General features: G+C 39.4%; 1 protein-coding gene and 1 long non-coding RNA gene across 3 annotated transcripts in view; one reads left to right on the forward strand and one right to left on the reverse strand.

Annotated features, from left to right (window-relative positions):
• The window catches only part of LOC309661398, a 461,885-nt gene that overhangs the window by 329,895 nt on the left and 108,030 nt on the right, over positions 1 to 23,960 (forward strand). The gene's annotated exons all lie outside the window — the stretch shown is intronic.
• PRDM5 (PR/SET domain 5) overlaps positions 1 to 23,960 on the reverse strand; it is a 219,351-nt gene that overhangs the window by 187,245 nt on the left and 8,146 nt on the right. For both annotated transcript variants that reach the window (XM_082462852.1, XM_082462853.1), the window contains exon 2: positions 13,430 to 13,513. In XM_082462852.1, coding sequence (XP_082318978.1) covers positions 13,430 to 13,513 — 84 coding nt within the window. The remainder of the gene's footprint in view (positions 1 to 13,429; positions 13,514 to 23,960) is intronic.

The following is a 23,960-nucleotide window of genomic DNA, read 5'->3' on the forward strand; positions in this document are numbered from 1 at the left end:
TATAATTCCTTTATAATATGCCTTGATGTTTGATAAGTCCTCCAGTTCGGTTCTTTCCCTTTAAGGCTGCCTTGGTAATTCATGACCCCTCGGATTTTCACATAAATTTCAGAATCAGTTTCCACCAAAAGATAAAAATAAAAATAAAAACTTGCTAGAATTTTTAATGAGATTGCACCTTTCGAAACCAATTGACTTTGTGCTTTATGACTCAGCATATGGTTAATTTTGGTAAGTGTTCCATGTGCATTATTTGATCAACTATCATTGGGTACAGTGTTCTATATATGTCAATTAGACCATGTATGTTAATTATATTGATCAGATTATCTTTCTATCCTTTCCAGTTTTATCTTCCTGCTTACTCTATCAGCAGTTGAGAAAGATGTGCTTAAGTCTTCCATCTGGATTGCCTTCACATTTGGAACATGTACATCGTCTTAGTGTATGGACCATCTTTATTTTTAGTAATGCCTTTTCCTTAAAGTCCACTTTGTCAAATACTAGTAAGGTTACACCTGATCTCTTTCCATTTGTACTGGCACAATATATCTTTTTCTATTTCTATTTTCAGGTTTTCTTTGTCTTTATACTTTAAAATTGCCTGTTAAGGGACATTGGTTGGTTCATTGGGGATCCAACCCATTAATAACAGTGTTTTAATGGAAGCACTTAACCCATTTAAATTTTATATAAATATTAACCTAGTTGGATTTATAGATACAATTTTGGTATTTACTTTCTATATGACCCAGTTCTTTTTTCCTCACTTCTCGCCTGGCTTTTTTCATTAATAAAATTATCTTATTATCTCATTTTCCTTTTCTTAACTTGTTAGTTACAACAACCTTCTACTATTATTTTAGATAATTTAGTTAGATAAATTTACCTGATAATGCTAGAACCTCAAAACGCTTTAATTCCATTTGCTTCCCTCCTGCCTTTCAAATTGTTCTACCATTATATAAATTGTGTATGTTCTTAAACTCACGAATCATTACTATAATTGTTTAGTACCATCAATATTTATGTTTACTCACCCATATATTTGCCCTTTGTTGATCTTCGCCCTGTTCTGAATTTCTGAGTTTCCATCAGTATTCATTTTTCTTCTCCCAGAAGAGCTAGCTTTACTTTAGTATTTCTTTTGGTGCAGGTCTGCTGGGTTTTGATTGTCTGAAAACATCTTTAATTTTTTTTAACAGTATGACTTATTAAATTTGTAAGGTCTGAAATTTATGTTGTCAAAATACACACTTTAATGCCATTATCTTTTCAAATTTGTTTCTGCCCCATTCTCTCTCTCCTCTCCTACCAACTCTCAAATGCCCTAACATCTCAAACCCATCCTCTCCTCGCTCAATATAATTCCATTTTATTAGATTTTTTTTAACGAAGTGCATGTACATGGTGATAATGTTAATGCCCATATTACATAGAGTCACAATGTAATCTCTGAGCACTTTAAAGAAGTAAAAATCAAGAATTTCAAGCACAAGGAAGATGAACACCCTCCAGCTTCTGGCAGAACAAAGGGAGAAAATTTTCTTCTTCCCCACAGTGCATGGTGATGTGTTAACTCCACATCATTACTTTCACATTTTTTGAGACAAGAAGGGATAAAAAGGAACTTGAACCAGAAATGTGCAGAGGGACTTCCCTGGAGGTCCAGTGGTTAAGACTTCGCCTTCCAATGCAGGGGTATGGGTTCAACGAGGGATCTAGGAGCTAAGATCCCACATGCCTCGTGGCCAAAAACCAAAACATAAAACAGAAGCAATATTGTAACAAATTCAATAAAGACTTTAAAAATGGTCCACATTTTAAAAAAAAAAAAAATCTTTAAAAAAAAAAACAAATGTGTAGAGATTTTTCCCCATTGTATTTTGCTCAAGATAGCCTCCCACAAAATAAGTGGGCAATCTCTTTATTATATGAGACAAAAAAATAAAGAAACCTCATTAGGACAAGAGAACTAAGCATAAGAGGGAAAAAACTGGAGATGGAAACTTGCTCAAGAGAATATAAAAATTTTTTAAATAAAAGGAACGTTGGAGTCTATTAGTATTCTTTTAGTCATCTTCCTCTTCAACTTTTCTTCTTCTTCCACATCATCACCATCTTCATCTTCTCTTTCACCTTCATCCTCTTCATCATCAACATGTACCAAGTCTCCTTCATCATTATGAACATCAGCTGCTTCTCCTTCTCCTTCTTTAGCATCAATAGATTCAACAGATATGGCCAAATATCATCTTTGATGAACTCTCTTAATTTGCATGCACCTGCATCCATATCATCAGTGAACAAGGTGAAGAAGATCTGAGATTTCTTTCATGCTACCTCTTCAAGACAGCTTTATTTTGTGTCTGACATAAATATTTCATCAGGTCCTTCCCAGATTCCCATTTGATTTCAGTCAACATTGAAGATGGGTTGCCACTCTTACTGAGATAAAATGAGTTGCAAAGAAGCTTATTTTAAAGCAAGGATTTTTAGCAAAATTAAAACATGTTCTGTAATATGATTTAATATCTTCAAATTCTGTCACTTCAGTTGAGAAAATAATTCAGCATCTCTTCATTCTCATCCCCAAGCCAGGGAGTCATCTGCACATGGTCAGCAAACATTGCCCCTAAATTTGGGACTTGGGAGATCAATTATGACCTCCTTTGAATAGTTTGCAGAGTTTGTTAACACTTTTGTTATATTTGAAATTTTCCTCACTGGTAGTTTGTAAAGTCTGTCAATTTCAATTTATACAATATCCGTGTATCTAAATGCTTCCTATTGTTCTTTCCCTCCCTTCAGTGAATCCAGAGTAGCAAATTTTTCCTCTGGCTGGGATCTGGACGTAGTCTTCGTTTCCAAATTTGAAAAGTGAATGAAGACACGGTTGAGGCTAATGCTGTGAAACAAATCCAAAGCACAGTCACACAGGGAGATGATGACATTTGAAGAGGCCCAGAGAACTATACCTTCATTTTAAAATATTTTTGCTGGGTATAGAATTCTAGATTGGCAACTATTTTCTATTACCTTAAAGATATATTTCAGTTGTTGACTATCTTTACTACTTTTTTATCTTTTCTGTTAAAAGGCAGCTATCAGTCTTATTGCTTCCTTTTTGAAGGTATTGTCTCTGTTTTTTCTGCCTGCTTTAAAGATTGTCTTGGTTTTCCATAGTTGTACTAAGATATACCCGAGTGTGGCTTTCTTTATAGGAGTGTTGCTTGAGGCTCACAGAGCTTCTTCAATTCATCAGGTAATGTTTTTTTTAACAGTTCTGAAAAATTCTCAGCCATTATTATTTATTTATTTATTTTTTTAATGAAAGGTTTCTCTTTTTTTTTTAATTAGTTAATTAATTTATTTATTTATGGCTGTGTTGGGTCTTCATTTCTGTGCGAGGGCTTTCTCTAGTTGTGGCAGGCGGGGGCCACTCTACATCGCGGTGCGCAGGCCTCTCTTGTTGCGGAGCACAGACTCCAGACGCGCAGCCACAGTAATTGTGGCTCACGGGCCCAGTTGCTCCGCAGCATGTGGGATCTTCCCAGACCAGGGCTCGAACCCGTGTCCCCTGCATTGGCAGGCAGACTCTCAACCGCTGTGCCACCAGGGAAGCCCTCTCAGCCATTATTGCATGGAATTTGCTTCTTCCCCATTTTCTCCCTCTTCTCCTTCAAATGCTAAATGATCCTAATGTTACAGATACATTAGATGTATTCACTGTCTCACATATTTATTTTTAGTCTCTGTGCTTCATTTTCAATATTTTCTACTGACTTCTTTTCCTCTTCACTAATCCTGTCTTTTGCTGTGTCATATCTAATATCTAATTCAAACACTGAGCTCTCAATTTCGGTTCATATATTTTTCTTGTCTAGAATCTCCATTTGGCATTTATACCTCCCAATTTTTTAATAAAATTCTCCACCTTTTCATCTGTTTGTTTCATTTTTTTCTTCCATTCGCTAGAACATATCAATCATGTTCATTTTAGAGTCCTCATCAGCTAACTCCAATCAATATCTGAATCCTATGTCAGTTTCCGTTGTCCAGCTTTTCTCATGGTTTTAGTCACATGGTCCTATCTCTTAGCATCTAGTCATTTTCTATTAGATGCTGGACGCTGTGTAGGAAAAGAACTTTAGAGGACCCAGATATTATATTTCTCCAGAGTAGGCTCACCCCAACCTCTGCCAGGCAGAGTGGAATCTGTTCACCGTAAGCTAATCAAGCAGTGAGCTGATTCAAAGCTGTGCAGCTGTGGCAGGCCTCGGCGGGCCTCAGTCGATCCTATTCCTACAGCACCGCCCTACAGTGCTTCCAAATGAAAAGTATGATGTGCACTGAGCCCCTCCACAGCAACATGAGCCTGTAGAACACTCTGCCTTTTAGAAGTATGTGGTTTAACTTTACAGCAGCCTGTCATGCAGCTTCATAATTCCGCAAATGTCTCGAGTAGGAGACAGCAATGTTTTTGAGTTCCTTTGGGTCTCCAATACTGTCACTCCAACTTCTCAAGACTGCCAAAAGCTCTACCTGTTTCTCTGTGCTCAAACACTAACATCTACTTGGGCTGAGGTCAAATTTTCAGCCTCTTGCCCATATCCAGAATCAGCAAAGCTCTGACCACTTCCCCAAGAAAAAAAAAGGCTATAAATTATTGATTCATCTTTTCAAAGTTTTCTCCTCTCCGGAACCACAGTACTCTAGTACTCTGCTTTAACAGCTCTTTGATGGCCTTACACAACCACTTTTATGTTTAATCTGTCTTTTGTAGCTGCTCTCAGCAGTAATATCAATGTGTTCAAGTTCTTATCTGAGATAAGTTTTCTTGCCCTATTTTATTTTCTTTATACCCATATCACTATCTTTCTCTATATTACTCATTAAAGGTGTTTTATGTCTATCTTTCCCTGCTGAAACATAAACTCCAAGACAGCAAAAGCTTTACTGGATCCTCAGGGCGAAATCAGACTAAAGATTGTCTGACCCTGGTATCCTTCCTCTTTCTATCATGTTTCACTTACCCTGCCTATTTCTGTTTTGTAAAGAATTCCAAAGAGCCTCATCATTTCTCAGTATGAGAAAAGAGAAAGGCTAATTCTACATATATATATTCTCAGCAAAGAACTATTACTCCCTTTTTTCCCATGTGTCCTCACTTTTTCCTCCATGAGAGAGAGAAATTAGAGTAAATATACTTTGGGTTTCTCTCCTTCATGGTTCCTTCTCTTTATCTAATTGTTAAGACCCTGACAGTCACTCCTTTCCATGCCCAGCCCCCTGCTGTGCATTAAGCAGACCTGCCATCAGACTCAGGGTGTGCCTTCCACAGCAGACTGCAGACCTGTCTCTCTCTCCCATGCTCTCTAAGATGCTGCAAACTGAACCTGTGAGTCAGGCCACAATTCTCTGTGCGATGACTGATGGACAAATATATTCAGAACTCCTCTACAGGCCCAACTCTTGCCACAAAGACCAAGATTTAAGAAGCAGAGTATCAAGTACTCACTCTGTACACTTCTGGTACAAAGGGAAAGCTTCAAGAAGCAGAGTATAGGCAGCGATCCAGATGGTGGTGTAGTAGGACGTGAAGCTCAACTTCTCCCACAAATACATCAAAGATACATCTACACGTGGAACACTTCCCACAGAATATCTAACTCAACACTGTCAGAAGACCTCAGACTGCTGAAAGGGGAAGAAAATCTCCGTGTAACTGGGTAGGAAAAAAAAAAAAAAGAAAGAGAGAAAGGAATCAGGACAGGACCTGCACCCTTGGGAGGGAGCTGTGAAAGAGGAAAGGTTCCTTCACCTTGGGAAGCCCCCTCACTGGCAGGTAGATCTGCCGGGACAGAAGGGGAGCATCAGACCCTCAGAGGAGAACATCAGCAGCCGGTTTGCGGCAGCCAGAGCAGAGGGAGAACTGCACAGACGGTCAGTGCCGCTGCCCTGCACCCGCCAGCCTGACACGTGCTGGCAGGGGCTGGGTGCTGGAACTCGGGCTTTGGAGATCAGAACTGGGGAGAGGACTGGGGATGGTTGTGTGGAAAGAGCCACGTGGGTGGGGAATCCACTGCGACTGCAACGAAGGGTGTATGCGGAGGAAGCCTGGGCCACCTTATCGGCCAGTCGCCATGGTTTGGAGGGTGCAGGAGGGGAGGGGATGAACCCGGATTGCAGCCTTTCTCCCCGTACGCATGCTCACAGCGGGCAGGACATTGCCTACACGGGCTCCGGGGGCAGTCACGAGCCACCACTGCTGCCCGCCCAGATGCCAGGAGCGGTTACGAGCCCCCCGCCACCGCCCTCGCAGACTCCAGGCGTGTCCGGGAGCCGCCTCGGCTCCCAGCGTGTGCTCCAGGGGCACGCCTGAGCCTCCACCTGAAAACCAGCCACGCGTCGGCACTCCCCCATCAAGGGGGTATCAACCGGCACACACTGAGGAAAGAGGCGACAGGCATCCACACTAAGAACAGTCCTTGGGCCAAATATATTAACCCACACAAGCTCCATGGGGATGCCCAGACATATAAATAGCCCTCCAGGACCACAGGAGATAACTGTTTCTCCTAAACTCACGGAGTAAGAGAAATGTATAAGTAAAACGAAAAAACAGAGGAACCACTCCCAGTTAAAAGACCAAGATAATTCCCCTGAAGGAACAAACAATGAAACAGACCTCTTCAGTCTAATAGACACTGATTTCCAAAAGGAGGTAATGAAAATACTGAAGGAATTAAGAAAGGCTACGGATGGAAATGCAGAGTACTGGAAAAAGGAACTAGAAACTATAAAGAGGAGCCAAGAAAAATTAGAAAAGTCACTTGCAGAGACGGAAAATGAGCTAAAGGCCATGAATAGCAGAATGAATAATGCCGAAGAATGAATAAGTGACCTGGAAGATAGAATAACAGAAATCACCCAATCAGGACAGCAGACAGAAAGCCAAATTAAAAAAAAAAAAAATGAAAGCAATATAAGAGACGTATGGGATAATATAAAGTATGCCAATCTATGCAAAACAGGGATCCAGAAGGGGAAAAAAGTGAAAAGGGGATCAAAAATGTATGTGAAGAAATTATGGCTGAAAATTTCCCAAACCTGAAGAAGGAAACAGATATCCAGGTACAGGAAGCATAGAGGGTCCCAAACAAGATAAACCCAAACAGACCTACACCCAGACACATTATAATAAAAAAGGCGAAGGTTAAAGATAAGGAGAGGATTCTAAAGGCAGCAGGATAAAAACAAAGAGTCAATTACAAGGGAAGCCCCAGAGGCCATCAGCTGACTTCTCTGCAGAAATGCTGCAGGCCAGAGTGGACTGGCAAGATACCGTCAAAGTCCTGAAAGGGAAAAGTCTGCAACCTAGGATACTCCACCCAGTAAGATCATCATTTAGAGTAGAAGGAGACAGAAAGAATTTCTCAGACAAGCAAAAACCAGAAGAATACAGCAGGCCTTCCCTGGTGGTCCAGTGGTTAAGACTCCGCGCTCCCAGTGCAGGGGGCCCGGGTTTGATCCCTGGTCAGGGAACTAGATCCCACCTGCCGCAACGAAGATCCCGCGTGCTGCAACTAAAGATCCCACGTGCCACAACAAAGATCACACGTGATGCAATGAAGATCCTGCGTGCCGCAACTAAGACCTGGCACAGCCAAATAATAAATTTTTTTAAATAAAAAAAATAAAGAAAAGAATACAGCGATACTAAACCTATCCTAAAGGAAACAGTGAAAGATCTTCTCTAAACAGAAAAGAAGAATCTATAGGAAAGAGAAAATCACAATTGGAAAGTAAATCACTTAAATAAGCTAGTACACAGATTAAAAAAGAAAAAAAGAAATTAAATTTCTGTGAAAGTGATAACCACAGTGAACAGCAAAAGGATGAAAGTGAAGATGTGAAAAAGGACATCAAGGGCTTCCCTGGTGGTGCAGTGCTTAAGAATCCGCCTGCCAATGCAGGGGACACGGGTTCAAGCCCTGGTCTGGGAAGATCCCACATGCCGCGGAGCAACTAAGCCCGTGTGCCACAGCTACTGAGCCCGCGTGCTGCAACTACTGAAGGCTGTGGGCCTAGAACCTGTGCTCCGCAACAAGAGAAGCCCGTGCACTGCAACAAAGGGTAGCCTACACTTGCCTCAACTAGAGAAAGCCCACACACACCAATGAAGACCCAACGCAGCCAAAAATAAATAAAATAAATAAATTAAAAAAAAATGTTTACCACAGTTATGGGCTTCCCTGGTGGCGCAGTGGTTGAGAATCTGCCTGCCAATGCAGGGGACACGGGTTTGAGCCCTGGTCTGGGAAGATCCCACATGCCGCGGAGCAACTGGGCCCGTGAGCCACAACTGCTGAGCCTGCGCGTCTGGAGCCTGTGCTCCGCAACAAGAGAGGCTGCAACAGTGAGAGGCCCATGCACCACGATGAAGAGTGGCTCTCGCCTGCCACAACTAGAGAAAGCCCTCGCACAGAAACGAAGACCCAACACAGCCAAAATAAATAAATAAATAAATAAATAGCGTTCCCTTATTAAAAAAAAAAGGACATCAAAATCATAAAATGTGGGGGAGGAGAGTAAGAAAATGTAGAGATTTTTTTCCCCCTACAATATATTTGAGCCTATATGACCACCAGTCTAAGGCAAGTAGAGATAGGAAGGGGTTAAACATACTTGAAAAACAGGGTAACCACAAATCAAAAACATAAAATAGATTCACAAAAACCAAAAAGAAGAGAACATAAGTATAATACAAAAGAAAATCATCGAACCACAAAAGGAAAAACAAAAAGAAAAAGAAAGGGACACAGAAGAAATACAAAATCAACAGGAAAACAAGGTTTAAAATGGCAATGAATACATATCTATCAATAATTACTTTAAATGTCAATGGACTAAATGCTCCAATCAAAAGACACAGAGTGGCAGACTGGTTTAAAAAACAAGAGCTTACATAATATGCTGCCTACAAGAGACCCACTTTAGGGCAAAGGACACACACAGATTGAAAGTGAGGGGAGGGAAAAAGATATTTCATGCTACCAGAAATAACAAGAAAGCAAGAGTAGCAATACTCATATCAGACAAAATAGCCTTTAAAACAAAGGCCATAAAGAAAGATAGAGAAGGACAATATATAACGATAAAAGGATCAATAAAAGGATTTTACACTCAGCACCCAAATACATAAAACAAATACTAACAGATATACAGGGAGAAATCAACAGGAATACAATAATAGTAGGAGACTTTAACACCCCACTCACATAGATGGACAGATCTTCCGGACAAAGAATTAATAAGGCAACAGAGGGCTTCCCTGGTGGCACAGTGGTTGAGAGTCTGCCTGCCAGTGCAGGGGACACGGGTTCGAGCCCTGGTCTGGGAGGATCCCACATGCCGCGGAGCAACTGGGCCCGTGAGCCACAACTACTGAGCCTGCGCGTCTGGAGCTTGTGCTCCGCAACAGGAGAGGCCGCAATAGCGAGGCCCGCGCACCGTGATGAAGAGTGGCCCCCGCTTGCTGCAAGTGGAGAAAGCCCGCGCACAGAAACGAAGACCCGGCACAGCCAAAAATAAATAAATAAATAATAAAAATAAAGGAATTCCTTTAAAAAAAAAAAAAAGAAAACACTGGATTCATCAACAGCCCCTTTGGAATACTTGAATAATAGGCTGAGCAGGTGGCGATGAAAATGTACAATTTGTGCTGCAAACTACAGGTACCAAAACTTAAAGGTATGTGCTAGAATAAGAGCCAGTGCCTGCAGAGGTGGTATCTGAACTGTGGTTTGAAATACCGAAGAAAATATTATAGAAAGAGAAGATGTTGGAGATTTAAAAACAAAGGGTTGTTGAGAGTTTTAGCAATATTACATGAATGGATTTTGGTCTTAGAGCAAGTCTGAGCAGGTAGACAGTAGAAGGAAAGGTATCTCAAGCTCCAAACCACCTGGGAAAAAGTACGCAAAGAGACTTCTAACTAAGGGAAGAATAGACTACGATACAAACAACTGGGCACGTTCCACCAAATTATCAATGGGAAGCGTTTACAGTGGAGCACTGGTTTCCAAGCTCAAGCTCTATAACTGGCCTCAGGCCTGAGAAATCCAGAATTCTTTTGCCAATGCAGTTAATTTTAAAATAAAAGTAAAAATCTCAAGTATCAAGAAGGCTTAAGGACAGAGGAGACTGAGTCTCTTCAGACCCCAATCTCAAATCCCAGTGGCCAACACAGAACGAGGCTGAGGTGCTGTTTAATGCTCTGAACCAGTGGGCATCGGTGGGTGCCAAGCTGCACCTCTGGAGGGAGGGGGGGGATGCAACAGACGATGACAGTGCTCCCCACTGAAACCCTCAGGTGCCTCTCTACCCCGTCCCAAACTAACAGGGGCTCACACACACCAACAGGTGCAATCCTCACTGGTACCTCCAAGCTCTCTGGTGTTAAATGGCCACCCAGGGGCCCTTGGCCTTGTCCACCAGGACTGTTGGCACCACGAGTGCAAATATAACATGAGAAAGAGCTATGCCACGTGCTCCCTCGCAGGCGTCGTTTTCCAGACACCAGCCCCAGTACCTGGCTTATGTTGCAGAACCATAACATAGGTAACCACTGGCTTGAGGAGAAGGACCACACACTTGAGAGCTGCAGGTAGTTCGCCCTGGAGCTATGGGGCATATTAGAAATGACTTAAATAACCGGTCCCGATTTACCCACAGAGGAGGGAAGGCTCATTATCTCCCTTTGAGAAGGCTCAAAAGTTCCCAAGAGGAGAAGACTGTGGTAGGACCAGTCAACCTCCTTTCTCTGTGCACCTTCTGAATCCTGGCACCTCCAAAGCTAAAATAATAAAAATGGACTTTAAGAATATAATTCAAGGCTGGGAAGCAGCTCTCTCAGTTAACATAATAAGGAATAGGACTAAAGACAGCAAGCAGTAAATCTTTGCCGTTCAAAAGGTACTGACTGTTTTTCAAGTGCTCCCCCAGGAAGATATACCACTGAGAGTGTCTTCCCCTGCCCTGCCCGGCAGCACACCTGGACAGAGCAGAGACCGGCCGACAATCCACCCCGGAAGACCAGACTCACAGAAGGAAGAACTACAGGAGGGAGGGAAAAGGTGCATGAACTAAGGGGCTAAAGGGATCAAAGGTCTTAGGTGAAAAGAGCAGGCTTATAGGGAACAAGGAGACTCTTCATCAGTACCCTTCTGAATTGTGTCAAAAGTACAAATATTACTTATTCAAAACACAAGCATAACATAAGAAGTAAAAGAAAATAAAGAATGGCAATCATTATGTGAATGTAACATTACCTGAACATAAAACGTGTAAAATCAATAGCTCTTTGGGTGGTAAAGTGAGAGGACTAGGTATACTGGTATGTAAAAACAAATAATAATGTAAAGACATCAAAGAACCACAGGAATACATAATGCAAAACTAGCTGAGCTACTGTAGCACTGTCAGCCTCTTTAGGTTTCCTATATGCAAGTCTTTTTTTCAAAATAAAAATTATAATCATCATCTGCTTAGCAATGCATCATAACCAGCTGTGCAAGCCATTAACCTGACCACTACACTAAAATTTTCAGAGATAATGAAACAAATATCAAAAGTCATTAACAACTCCTCAAAAATTGTTATTTTTATCATTTTCGAGTTATTTAGGTTATCTTTTTTGTCACATAAATGTTTGGCTTTTGAAAACCTTCATGGTAAAAAAAAATTAACTGCTGAGAAAATTAAGATCTTATAGAAAAATAGTAAAAGCCATTAAAAATATTTTCAGGTTTATAAAAATAAACAATTAAAACAGCATATTAAAATAAGGCAAACCAATAACATTTTCCACTTAAACTGTAGTGAAGACTATATTATGAATTTCCATTTTCCATCACCTGCACTTCAGAAATCTTTCAAGAACCTCAAGCAACCCCACTCCCTACATCAAGCAGTTTCAGCAATATGGTGATGCTTAAAAATGTATTTTGCTTGCAGATAATACATTATGATATGTTTCATGTGTCAATTTGGCTCGATGGTAGTACCCAGCTATTTAATCAAATAGTAACCTAGGTGTTGCTGTGAAGGTGTTTTATAGACGTGGGTAACATCTACAATCAGTTGACTTTAAATAAAGGAGATTACTGTCAAAGCTGTGTGTGGCCTTCATCCAAACAAAGGCCTTAACTGCAAAAACTGAGGTTTGCCAGAGCAGTTCTGCCTCAAGACTGAAGCATCATCAACTCCTGTCTGAGTTTCCAGCCTACAGATTCCAACCCGCCACCCACACAATCATGTGAGCCAATTCCTTGAAAACACACACACACACACACACACCCATCCATTGGCTCTGTTTCTCTGGAGATCCTAACTGATAAACGCACATTCAGAGAGACATTTTATGTGTAGTTCTCTGTTTCAGTATTCTTTATCTTTCTGATTTTATGATCCTACTTCCCTTAGGCCCACCTATACCATCTCAGCTCCCATCCTCCTCATGGAACCCACCAAATAAAATTCTTGGGACTGAGTTTCCTTTTCCAAGTTTTTGTTTAACAATATCTACACCTCTGCTTTTCTATTTCCATCCCTCGGGCCCTTCTTTTTCTAAAGATTATGAAAGAACAGTAATGAAAATAATTGGCATAAACTAGGATGAAAATTCTCATAATATATAGATATATATTTGCATTACAAATTCCTGCAGCAGAAAGACTTCAGATTGCAAAAGACTATCTACAGTGTCATAGCTCTTTAACTGTATGTTTTTAAAAGGTAAGGTACATTTTAAGCTGGGATTTTCATTCCAACACAGAGCTCAGAAATGTTTCTGTGCGGGAGATCAGCTCAGTGCTTTGTGACCACCTAGAGGGGTGGGATAGGGAGGGTGGGAGGGAGATGCAAAAGGGAGGGGATATGGGGATATATGTATACATACAGCTGATTCACGCTGTTGTACAGCAGCAATTAACACACCATTGTAAAGCAATGATACTCCAATAAAGGTGTTTTAAAAAAAAAAAAAAAAGAAATGTTTCTGGGCAATTAGCACTGCAATTGGGAAATAAAAGTTAAAGGAAAAGTATAATTTCATTTACAGAAATCAAATTCTAAATCCATAAAAAGAATATGCTTATTTTGAAATCCAAACATCCTTATTCATGGATAACTTCTTTTTTAATGATGAAGTATATAAACTTCAGAGTTATAGAAGAATTGTCTAGTTAGATATTTCAACAGTACTTTAATGCTAAACTTTCAAGGTATTCAGGTTCCTTAAAATTCAAACATTTCAATGCTTTGTCAACTGGAATCAATATCTATTAACTTAGCTTTATACATGCCTTAAATAGTACAAAGAAAAACATATTTTAAATATTTAAAACAATAATCACGTCCTCACCTCCCACATCAACCTGTAATCCATATTTTCATCCAAGTCTTCGGGCATTCTCTTCTCTCCAGCAAATGGTCCAAACTTTTCACCCTGAGTAGTAATGATTACATTGAAAAAGGATTAGTATAATAATCAATAATCAAGTTACTAAAATAAACTATTATTTCTCTTCTGGAAAAATTTTTTTCTCCAAAGCCTTATGCCCAATGATTGAGATACATTTAAAATATTAATTTACCCAACACAAGATATTTACATATTTAAAATCTAACTTAATCTATTTTTAGCCGAAGAGCCTAAATCCACAACACAGGAGCCAACATGAAAGGGTTAAATCGCTCAACATTTAAATTCGGACAAGGCTTGAACACTATACTTACATGTTTCAAACCTCTGCAGCCACTGGCAAGTGGTCTTAAGATGAGAAGCACTGAGTCTTGCCTGACTTGAGACAAACCCACCAGGCAGAAAACCACCTGGTTTCCATAAAAATCATAAATTCGTCCCAATCATGAACAAGAAAGAAGTAGACTTGCCATCCTCAGAGGAAGACTGTTCATAAACAAAGTTTAGATTCCCCTGCCAATCTTTCAAACAACCAAGGGGCACTCTATAAACCAGGGCTTCTCAAAGTGCGTACTTCGAATCACCAGCGTGAGAGTCACCAGCGTCGCTTATTACAAATTCAGAATGCTGTGCTTATTAAAATCAGAATCTCTGGGAGTGCGATGTGTGGAGCTGCATTTGGACAAGTTCCCAGGTGAGAGCTGCTGGCAGACACCAGGAGTGGCCCCGGCAGGGAGGGACCCGTGAGGCAGGGTGAAAGGGTAAGCAAAACTGTTCTCACAACTAAGGCAACCAAAGCAGGACTGGAGAGACAGAGAGGGTGGGATCACGCTTGTCCAGCCAGACGATTCACAGACGTGTGTGCAGAGAGGGTAGGGGGTCACGCGTGCCCTCGTGAGCCTCCTCCAAACCTGCCTGTGACCATTCTACAGAAGAACCCTTCCCTTCATTGGGAGGTGGACGAACTTTTTTTTTTTTTAAGTTTTTTTTTTTACATCTTTATTAGAGTATAATTGCTTTACAATGGTGTGTTAGTTTCTGCTTTATAACAAAGTGAATCAGTTATACATATACATATGTCCCCATATCTCTTCCCTCTTGCATCTCCCTCCCTCCCACCCTCCCTATCCCACCCCTCTAGGTGGTCACAAAGCACCGAGCTGATCAAGGAGGTGGACAAACTTTTGATGAACATTGTTAGGGGGAAAAATAACCACCAAAACAATGTTTCAAGGCATATAAATGACTTAATGAACAACAGAAAACCCAACTCCAGGCAACAGTCAAATGTTAAAACTTACAGGATTTACAACTAGCCCCTCATGTTACAGACAAAGAAAAGAGGTTCTGAAAAGTCACAAGTAATGGCAAAGCTTTGAAGACCTACTGTTTAATGTTAACTTGGAGACAGAAAATGCTACAGAGATCCCTGAAATCAAGACGATAATCCTAAATAAACCAAAAACAAGTACACCAAAGAGACAGGGAGACTGCTATTTGGCTATTTCAGGCAACCTGGAAGACAGACCAAATATTAAGGTGTGTTTTTGGTAATAAATTTGAGGATTTGGTATTAATACATATATAGTCCAACTTTTCACTCCACTTTGTCATGTATTTAGCCTTTATCAACTATTGCAGAAGGAAATCATCTGAGTACACGCTTTCCAATGCAAGAGATCTACCCATGCCAGTCAGTTCCTCTTTGCAGTACAAATCTGGAGGAAATAGAAAATTGTATCAATCAATTCAGCAGCATTCAAAGGACTGAAAAGAAAGGGATGGAAACCCAAGTAAATGCATTGGGCTTGGGGAAAAAAGCCTGCTTGGATGCAGGCCTAGGAAGATTATTAAAGGACTTAACAGCTTTGAAAATTCAAAATAAGAATCAGGACCGTGAGTTTAAAGCCTTGCTATTAATAGTGAGCAATCACTCTATCATAAACTCTAACTATAATAAATACGGCTTTCAATTTTTTTTTCCTCAGCCAAGCAATACATTTTGCATCTCAGCCTAGCATATTCACATCTATACAGCTGACAACACGGTTTGAACTGTGTGGGTCCACTTAAATGCAGGTATTTTAATTACACCATCCTGGTCGGTTGAATGCACCAGTGTGGAAGAACCACAGATGTGGAGGGCCAACTACAAGTTCTGTGTGCATTTACCCCCTTGTTGTTCAAAGGTCAAGTGTACACAGAAACACACTTATAAAACTAACATGTAAATTTTTAAAAATAATACTACCCTTCCTCTGTACAATGTATTCCATACTGTCTACTCTATTTTACTTCACTTTTGAAAAAATACTAGTTTTGACCCAATAAAGTTAATTTCACAACTCACCAATGGGTTGCAATCCAATCTGAAAAACACTGACATAAAAACACAGATGGAGGAGATAAATTTCTAAGTATATTTGGCTTTCTCGATTTGGTAAAATTGCCTTCAAAGTACACTAGTGAGTATACTGGGATGATGTGGTCAAATAAACTTGAGTTTCTGTGGCTGCAAGATTACAAAAATATAAACAGTCAACTCTTAGTTATCCATACACTTGTGGTAAGAAACACTGCAGATAATTAAACCAATTTATATTTGGTTTTTGATGAGGATTTTATACTTACTTGACCCACTCCAGGCCTTCCCCCAAAGATCCCAGCACCTACTACCCACCCCCTTCTCTCTTTGTTCACTGTCATTTCTACTATACAAACAGCACTTTCTTATCATCACAGTTTTAATGTATACACTGCTTTGTTCACTAACCATTTCCTATGATATTTCTAACCTAAGAATAAGCCTCTCCTGCCTCAGTAGGCTTCAAACCTGCTCGGGTAACATACCCGTGAAAGGAAGATTTAGGGCACGCACCCATGGGTAATTTTTTTCTTTGAGTTGAACCATATGATATTGCCAGTATTTGACCATTTTTGAGCTATAAAAATTAAAATTTTTCATAGGATTCATTATAATATAAATTACATATACATGTGCATGAGCATATTAAACACCTAAAGTGAGGCTCATAATTAATGGTAGGAAGGAAACTAACGTTTCAAACTATCGTCTTGAAAATTTTGAAAATTTCTAGTTGACTTCCTATCATCATTGGTTTTACTTTTTGTGATTTAGCTGCTGAAGATCTCATACTAGCAGGAGAAAAACTATCAACTCTACCATTTTCTTGCTGTTAATGTGCGTCAGCATTATTATTATTACCTTCAACCTGTGACTACATTACAAAAAACCTTCCTAGAATTCTTCACTTCTAACAATCTGAAGAGTCACTATCTCAAATGCTTACAAGGTGAGGCAGGAGAGCAGCACAACATTAGACAACAAACATGTGAAGGACACAGTAGGGAGTGGCCAGGAGGTGAGTTGGAGGGCATGCCCATTTAAAAAGCTTTTCAACTCCAACTGACTGTTACTATATCACAGGGGGAGCCCAATGTTGCCAGATATCTGCAAATATTTTAGTGAAGCTGACAACTCAGATTTGTTTGTGAAATCACTAATATTCTACATTGGCAATGAATTTCAAGTTTTCAAAATTCTGCGCAGATCAAATAAAATGTGATTGTAAGATAAATTCAACCTGTAGATACCAAATGTCCAAGTCAAACTCACTTCTCAGACTGGCCCAATGCTGAGCCTACAGTGGTGCTTCTTTGCTGTTTCTAAAAAAGGCAGATAAATATCCATTCAATTTGGGACCCACTGGGCTAGACAATAACTTCTAATAAAAAATGTACGATTGCAAACATGTGGGCGATTTTCTCTCATTTTGATTAATATTATTAGCAGGAATTTGAAACCAAGATTTACTGCAGATATCTCTCTTAGAATAACGGGAAAAGCACTACCTCAGTATCCCAGGGATCTGGATCCTAATCCTTGCCCTGTCACTAATTGTCTGTGACACATTAGGCTGTCACAAACTTGTGAGCTTCAGTTTCCTCACCTATAGAACTGAGAAATTTGGATTAGCTGATTTCTAAGATTCCTTCCAGCTCTCAAATCCTATTAGAGAGAGCTTCCACAGACCAAATTTAGAACAATTTGGGGATCAAAGAGAACAAGAGTATAATTGATTGAAACACATTAACAAATTCTTAAGCCCACAATGATTGCTAGAGAGAGGAAAAAAAAGAATTTTTTAAAAGTCTCATTTGCTGGCATAACAGCTTACTAAAATTAATAACGAGAAAGAACTAAGCATCTTGTCCTATCTTTCAACAATTACGCTACTTCAGGATAAGCAGACAGCAGCAAACGATGAAGGAAGGCTCTTCTTTACAGAGGAATGCTAACTTATAAATACAGGAGGAACATTCAAGTGAAATTCCCATTTTGAAATCCCTAATAATGTAACTGATTCAGCAAAGGATGATCAATGGATGCTAAAACCATCAGGTAAAAGGTTGATAGTAAAATAGGTATTCATACACTATCAGCTCACAGGTTACCAGTGAAGCACAAATTATCTTTACAATGGAAAAATTACGTTAACCCGGTGCTGGCATTACTCAGGGAAAAACCAGATATTATATGCCCTCTGCTAAAACGCAGTATGAAGTAAATCATTCTAGCCCCTCATTCCCCAGTGTCTGCCATAGGGATGTGACAGGAGTGTTTGCTAAACTCTCCAGGTACCTCCAGAGGCCAAAGGGCAAGTGAACATGCACAGAACTCTTCCCGCTTGTCCTGCCTCTCACCCAGCGCCTGGGGAGATCCTGCTACCTAGGAAGAGCGCACACGGATAAAACACGTTGAGAGAGGGAAGGGGATGCTTTCTATGTTCCCTCCTGTCTCCCACTGCCAAAACTGCACTATCTTCTGCAGCATAAAAAGTATCCAGAGGGTAGAGAGAAGTGTTTAATACACAATGTCAGTGTGTTTCAGAAAAAAAAAAAGTAAAATAATCTATATCTAACTCTCAGATGAGAAGAAATACAGAAGATAGAGGAACATTAAATAATGTGCCTTGGAAAACCATCAGATAAATCCAGATTGTGAGATACACCACAAACAATTAGCTTGATCTCTTCAGAAAGTAACTGTTATTTTTTCAAAAACGGTATGGAAAGAGGGAAACTGTGAAAGAGAGATTTAATAGACATAACCAAGTATAATAGGTGGTCCTTGAGGATCCTGGCTCGAAAATAAACAGCTATAAAAACATTCTGGAGGCACTTGGAGTAATTTGAATATGGGCTGGAATTAAAAGACATTAGGAAATCACTATTATTTTTGTTGGATGTTAAAATGATAGTATGGCTACTTAAGAAAATGTCCTTATGCTAAAATATGGAGGAATGGTCATAATATCTATAATTTACTTTGAAATGGTTCAGCAAATAAAAAATATATACATATAGATGAAATAAGTTATATTCAAGTGAATCAATCTGCGGTTGAATCATTTATATGTAAAATAATGATGTTTTTCACAGAAGGAGTCTAGAGTCCTCACTTAGAACATAATTATATTTCAGTGCTAAGGTACTATGCATGTGTGTGCTCTTGCAATACAAGTAGGCCATCAATAAAGTGCATTTCCAAAAAGTTCAATATGAAAAATATCCAATCTGCTTTCCCTACTATGACTGCCCAGGTAGAGACAAGTTGCTTCCCTATATCCATTCTCCTTAGTACTAGAATGCTGACCTTGTTGCAGGTACTAATGTATCCAGGTAGAAAAAAGACATTACCAGTTCCCCATTTAGACAGAGAAGACAGCTAACAACATGGAAGCAGAAATCACTGTATGAACTTACTACAAAAGCTCTTAAATGAGAGCTAAGTCAGGAGGTACACCCTAATGCCTTGGTTACTTCCTCTTTCTCCTCACCTGGAATCAAAGCATGATAGCTGGGGCTAAAGGAGCCATTCTGAGGCCGAGAGAACTGCAAAGACTTCCACCCTGACATTTTGAGCCACTGAACTGATAGCAGCAAATGCTCACCTTGTTATAGAGAGAACATAACCCCCAAGCTTTAGATTACTACAGTAGTCTCTGTTACTCTGAGCTGATACAGCAAATATCAGGCAAAAGAAATGCACTAGTGCCCAGGATATAGCAGAATTATTCTTTATGAAATTCATCAGTTATAATATGAATATGAAATGGGAAATGCAGGAGAGTTGTGAAGGAGAAGTGATTCTGGAACATGGTGACCTGAATGCAGCACCTTTTCCTTTAACCCCAACTCTAAGCCACTTGCTTCTCTTGAGCAAAACAACTTCTACTAGCATGTATGAGTAACTGTGTATAAGTGAAGCCTTAGGTTCTGGCACAGAACTGGTGTGAGGCATTCTCTAAAGTGGGCTGAGTAATTAACTGAAAAACAGCAGAAGAGTGCTGAGGACTGGCAACTAGGGGATCCTGAGAAGAACCTGAAAGGCAGAGAAGGCTGGGGCCATAGCCCACAGTCCTTCCCATCCTTGCAGCCCAGGAAAGTGCAAGGAGACCAGAAAGCCAACAGGGAATTGACAGTCTATCTGTCACTGCAGGCCCATGACAATAGAGACCCCTTTGCCTACAGGGAAGGACTGATACCACAGAGTGTTCTTCAATAACCAGTCTTGAGCTTCGATAAAACAACCAAGGCAAATTGCCTGTAAAAAGGGGCCCAGCTGCCTATGAAGGAGACCAAGCAGAAAAATAATATCCATACTCTGTAAAACAGAACATCTGTAGGAGACAGAGTACTTTAATTAAAAGGAATTATGTCGGGAATTCCCTGACGGTCCATTGGTTAGGACTCCGCGCTCACTGCCGAGGGCCCAGGTTCAATCCCTGGTCAGGGAACTAAAATCACACAAGCCATGCGGTGTGGCCAAAAATTAAAAAATTAATTAATTAATTAATTGGAATATGTCAATTACATAAGAGAATTTAAGAAGATTCAAGTACAGCACTCAAAAAAAAAAACCTTTTAAAAGTGAAAAAAACATAATTTCCTAGTTAAATATTTTTAGAGAATAAATTGAAAGAGAAATATAACAACCTGAGAATCACTTACCCAGTCAGGAAATCCTTTACAGTCAGATGGGAAGGAGAGCTACTTGATGATATACACAGATTCAGAGAGAATATTATCCACATGATTTAATAAGAAAAAGAACCATAAAAAGTCTCTCACTAAACAAATTAACCAGAACAAAGGACAAAAATTAGAAGAAAATGAATAGCTAGTGTATATACACACCTGGGTATGCAGAATATACAAGTTAAATAACAACTCTTGAAACAAGGGATATACTTTTAAAAGAAATTCTATTAAGTAACACACCATTTCATCAAAACTTAGGAATCTGGGGGGAAGAAAGGCAGGAAGATAAAAGCATCCCCAAAGTTGCAGGGCAGGCAGAGGTTGGGGGGAGGGCTGAGTGGTGGCAGGAAGAAAGGAGAAGAGGGAACTAATAGAGAAATGAACATCTTGTGGAAGAAATCATATTTTTTGTGGAGAAAATGGTTGAGGCTCTAGCTAGCAAATAAAAAAATCATGCGCATCGGATTATGAAAGAGGAAGAAGAAGTAAATCACTAGAGAAAAAGAAGAGTAGAACTAATAAATTAACAGGAGGGGGGAAAAGAATGAATAGTGACTTGAACAGACAGCAAAAATAAGGAAAATTCAAAATAAGTTATAACAATATAAAATAAGTAATGAGTGTAAAGATGACAAGAATAAAAATCAATTATATCAGTCATTACACTACATATGAAAACGCTAAATTCTCTTATTAAATGAGATTATAATACTGCATTATGAAATATAACCTAGCTAAAATGATTACACAAAGATAAAACAAAATGATAAAAAGTAAATTAAAATGAGTATTCAAAGATATACAGATAAAAGCAAAGAAAGGAAAGGCAATAGCGTACCATACAAGGTTAAATTAACAGCTGAATGCACTAAACAGAATAAAGCATAACGTTATGTAATGATATAAAGCATATTTATGAAGAACATAGAACAGTGAGAAACCAGTAGCATAGAAATCTTAAAAAAACGCAAGAACTAGAGTGGGAGATTGTAAAATACCTTTCAAAATTGGACAGATAGGTTAAGTAATAAAAAATAATAAATAAAAATATACAGAAAATGCCATTAATCTTAAAACTTTCAAAGTTCAATATCCATCAAAGATTTAGAAAGACTACCACTCCTACCCTAAAAATAAGAAAGTCTGATAAACTATAAAATCATAACTTTTCTTGAAGAGTGCACTGGCTTACCTATGGCGGATCACAGAAGGAGGAGCTGCCGGCCACCACACAAGCAAGTAAGAAATCAATTAACATTTTAATAGTTTGCTGATGAATGCATGTGAGACAGATTGACTGTATAGAACCACTGGAAGCCCCAGACCCAAGGGGGGTTCACACACACTTACAGACTCTTTTCCAAGGGCCTCCCCATATAGGAAAGATTGGGGGACAGAAAGAAGGATAGAGAGACTCCTTCAGTGGTGCAGAAGGAAAACAGCAGCCGCTGCAAGAATGCACAACACCCCATACCTCCTGCCCTTATCTTTCTCTCATATTAGGAGAAGCCTTTAGCTACTACAAGAACGTAGCAAACTCTGTCATCTCCAGGATACAAATAAAGATCAACTGCTGCCGAAGGAAGCAGTACAGGCTCAGGAATTTATAGCACAACCTCAAAGGATTCTTACCGTTGGGTGAGGTACAGGAAACACTCTCCCACAAAAGAACCAATCACTGATACAAGACAAAAGTTTGGCTCCTACGGGAAAGAGAGGTAGGAATGCTATGGAAACCCAACTCCCAGAGCTCAGGCTGATAAACCCTAGATAAGAGTGAAGCTGGACCAAGACAGAGAACAGAGAGAACACAGACCTCGAATAACACAGCGGTCTACTATGGGGGAAGGACGAGAGCATGGCAACTTGGCGAGAGAACCCCGCTATGGTGCAGGCACCCAGGGACAGGAGAAGGCTGAGAGCAGAAGAGAGACACTGAGAAACACCCGGAGCATCCCAGCCACCACCCTCATCACAAGGCAGCTCTAGAAGGATCTGAAGCCTGTGGTGCACTGAAAGTAACAAAAACAACAACATAATGCAAACCCACCTTATCTCCTAACTCGGTTGACCCAAACTCCCACACTAAACAGGCTGACAAAATAAAACATGTGCATATTTCCAAACATAAAGACTATTTACCACACTCTGATTGTTTCACACATGACACTGGCATTCAGTCAAAAATACAAAAATAAAAACATACAAGGAAACAAGGGAAAAAAACAGCAAATTCTGAAGAAACAGAGCAATCAGCAGAATCAGATGCAGAAATGACACAGACATTAGAACTATCAGACAAGGACTTTAACAATAACTATGGTTAATTTGTTACAGAATGTACTAGAAAAGGCAGATAACATGCAAGAACATAGGGGAAATATCAGCTAAGACATGGAGCCTATAAGAGAGAATCCAGTGAAAATGCTAGATATAAAAATCATGGTTTCAAAAATGAATTCCTTTGACAGACTCTCCAAGTAACTTAACACAGCTGAGAAAAGCAGCAGTAAACTTGAAGATTAAGGCAACAAAAATTACCTAAACAAACACAAAGTGGGAAAAGAAAAAAAGAAAAAGAAGAACAAAGAATGTAAGAGCTGTGAGACAATATCACATCAATTGGTCTGACATACATGTAATTGGAGTCCCAGAAGAGAGAAAGCTTATGCCAGAAGTAATATTTGAAGAGAAAATGGCTAAGGATTTTCCAAAAATGATAAAAGACATCAAACCACATATAAAATAAAAAAGCAAGTTTTTTTAAAAAAATTTAAAGACATCATATTCAAACTGTTAAAATGCAAAGAAAACGAGAAAAACCTTGATAGGGGAAAAAAGATTATGCGTGAAGAATGTAACTTACAGCAGACTTCTTGTCAGAAACTTCGTAAACTAAAAAAAAGAACAAGTGATATCTTCAATGAGAAAAAAAAAAAACCTGTCAACCTAGAGAAGATATCTTTCAAACAATAAAGCAAAATACTTTTTTTAGAAAAACAAAAGCTGAGAAAATTCATTGCCAGCAGACCTGTGATACAAGAAATGCTCAAAGAATATGGTACGAGAATATGACACCAGACAGAAATGTAACTCAAAACAAAGAAATGAAGAGCTCCAGAAATGAAAATCAAGGTAAATAACACAATTTGCCTTATTTTTTAATTGTTCTAGAAGGTAACTGATGGTATAAAGGGAAAATAGTAAAAATGTACTGTAAGGTTTATAGCACACAAAATAGATGAAAATGATGGCATAAAGGATGGGAAGGAGGAATTGCCGGTATAACAACTATATCTCACTGCCTTTTTGATATCTGTTGTCTAACAGACTTGTCAAAATCAACATGCCTTAAACCAAACTGCAGATCTTCCCCATTTAAACCTGTTGCACCAAAATCTTCCCC

The sequence above is a fragment of the Balaenoptera physalus genome (genome assembly GCF_965194825.1).
Source record: "Balaenoptera physalus genome assembly, chromosome: 5".
NCBI lineage: Eukaryota > Metazoa > Chordata > Mammalia > Artiodactyla > Balaenopteridae > Balaenoptera > Balaenoptera physalus.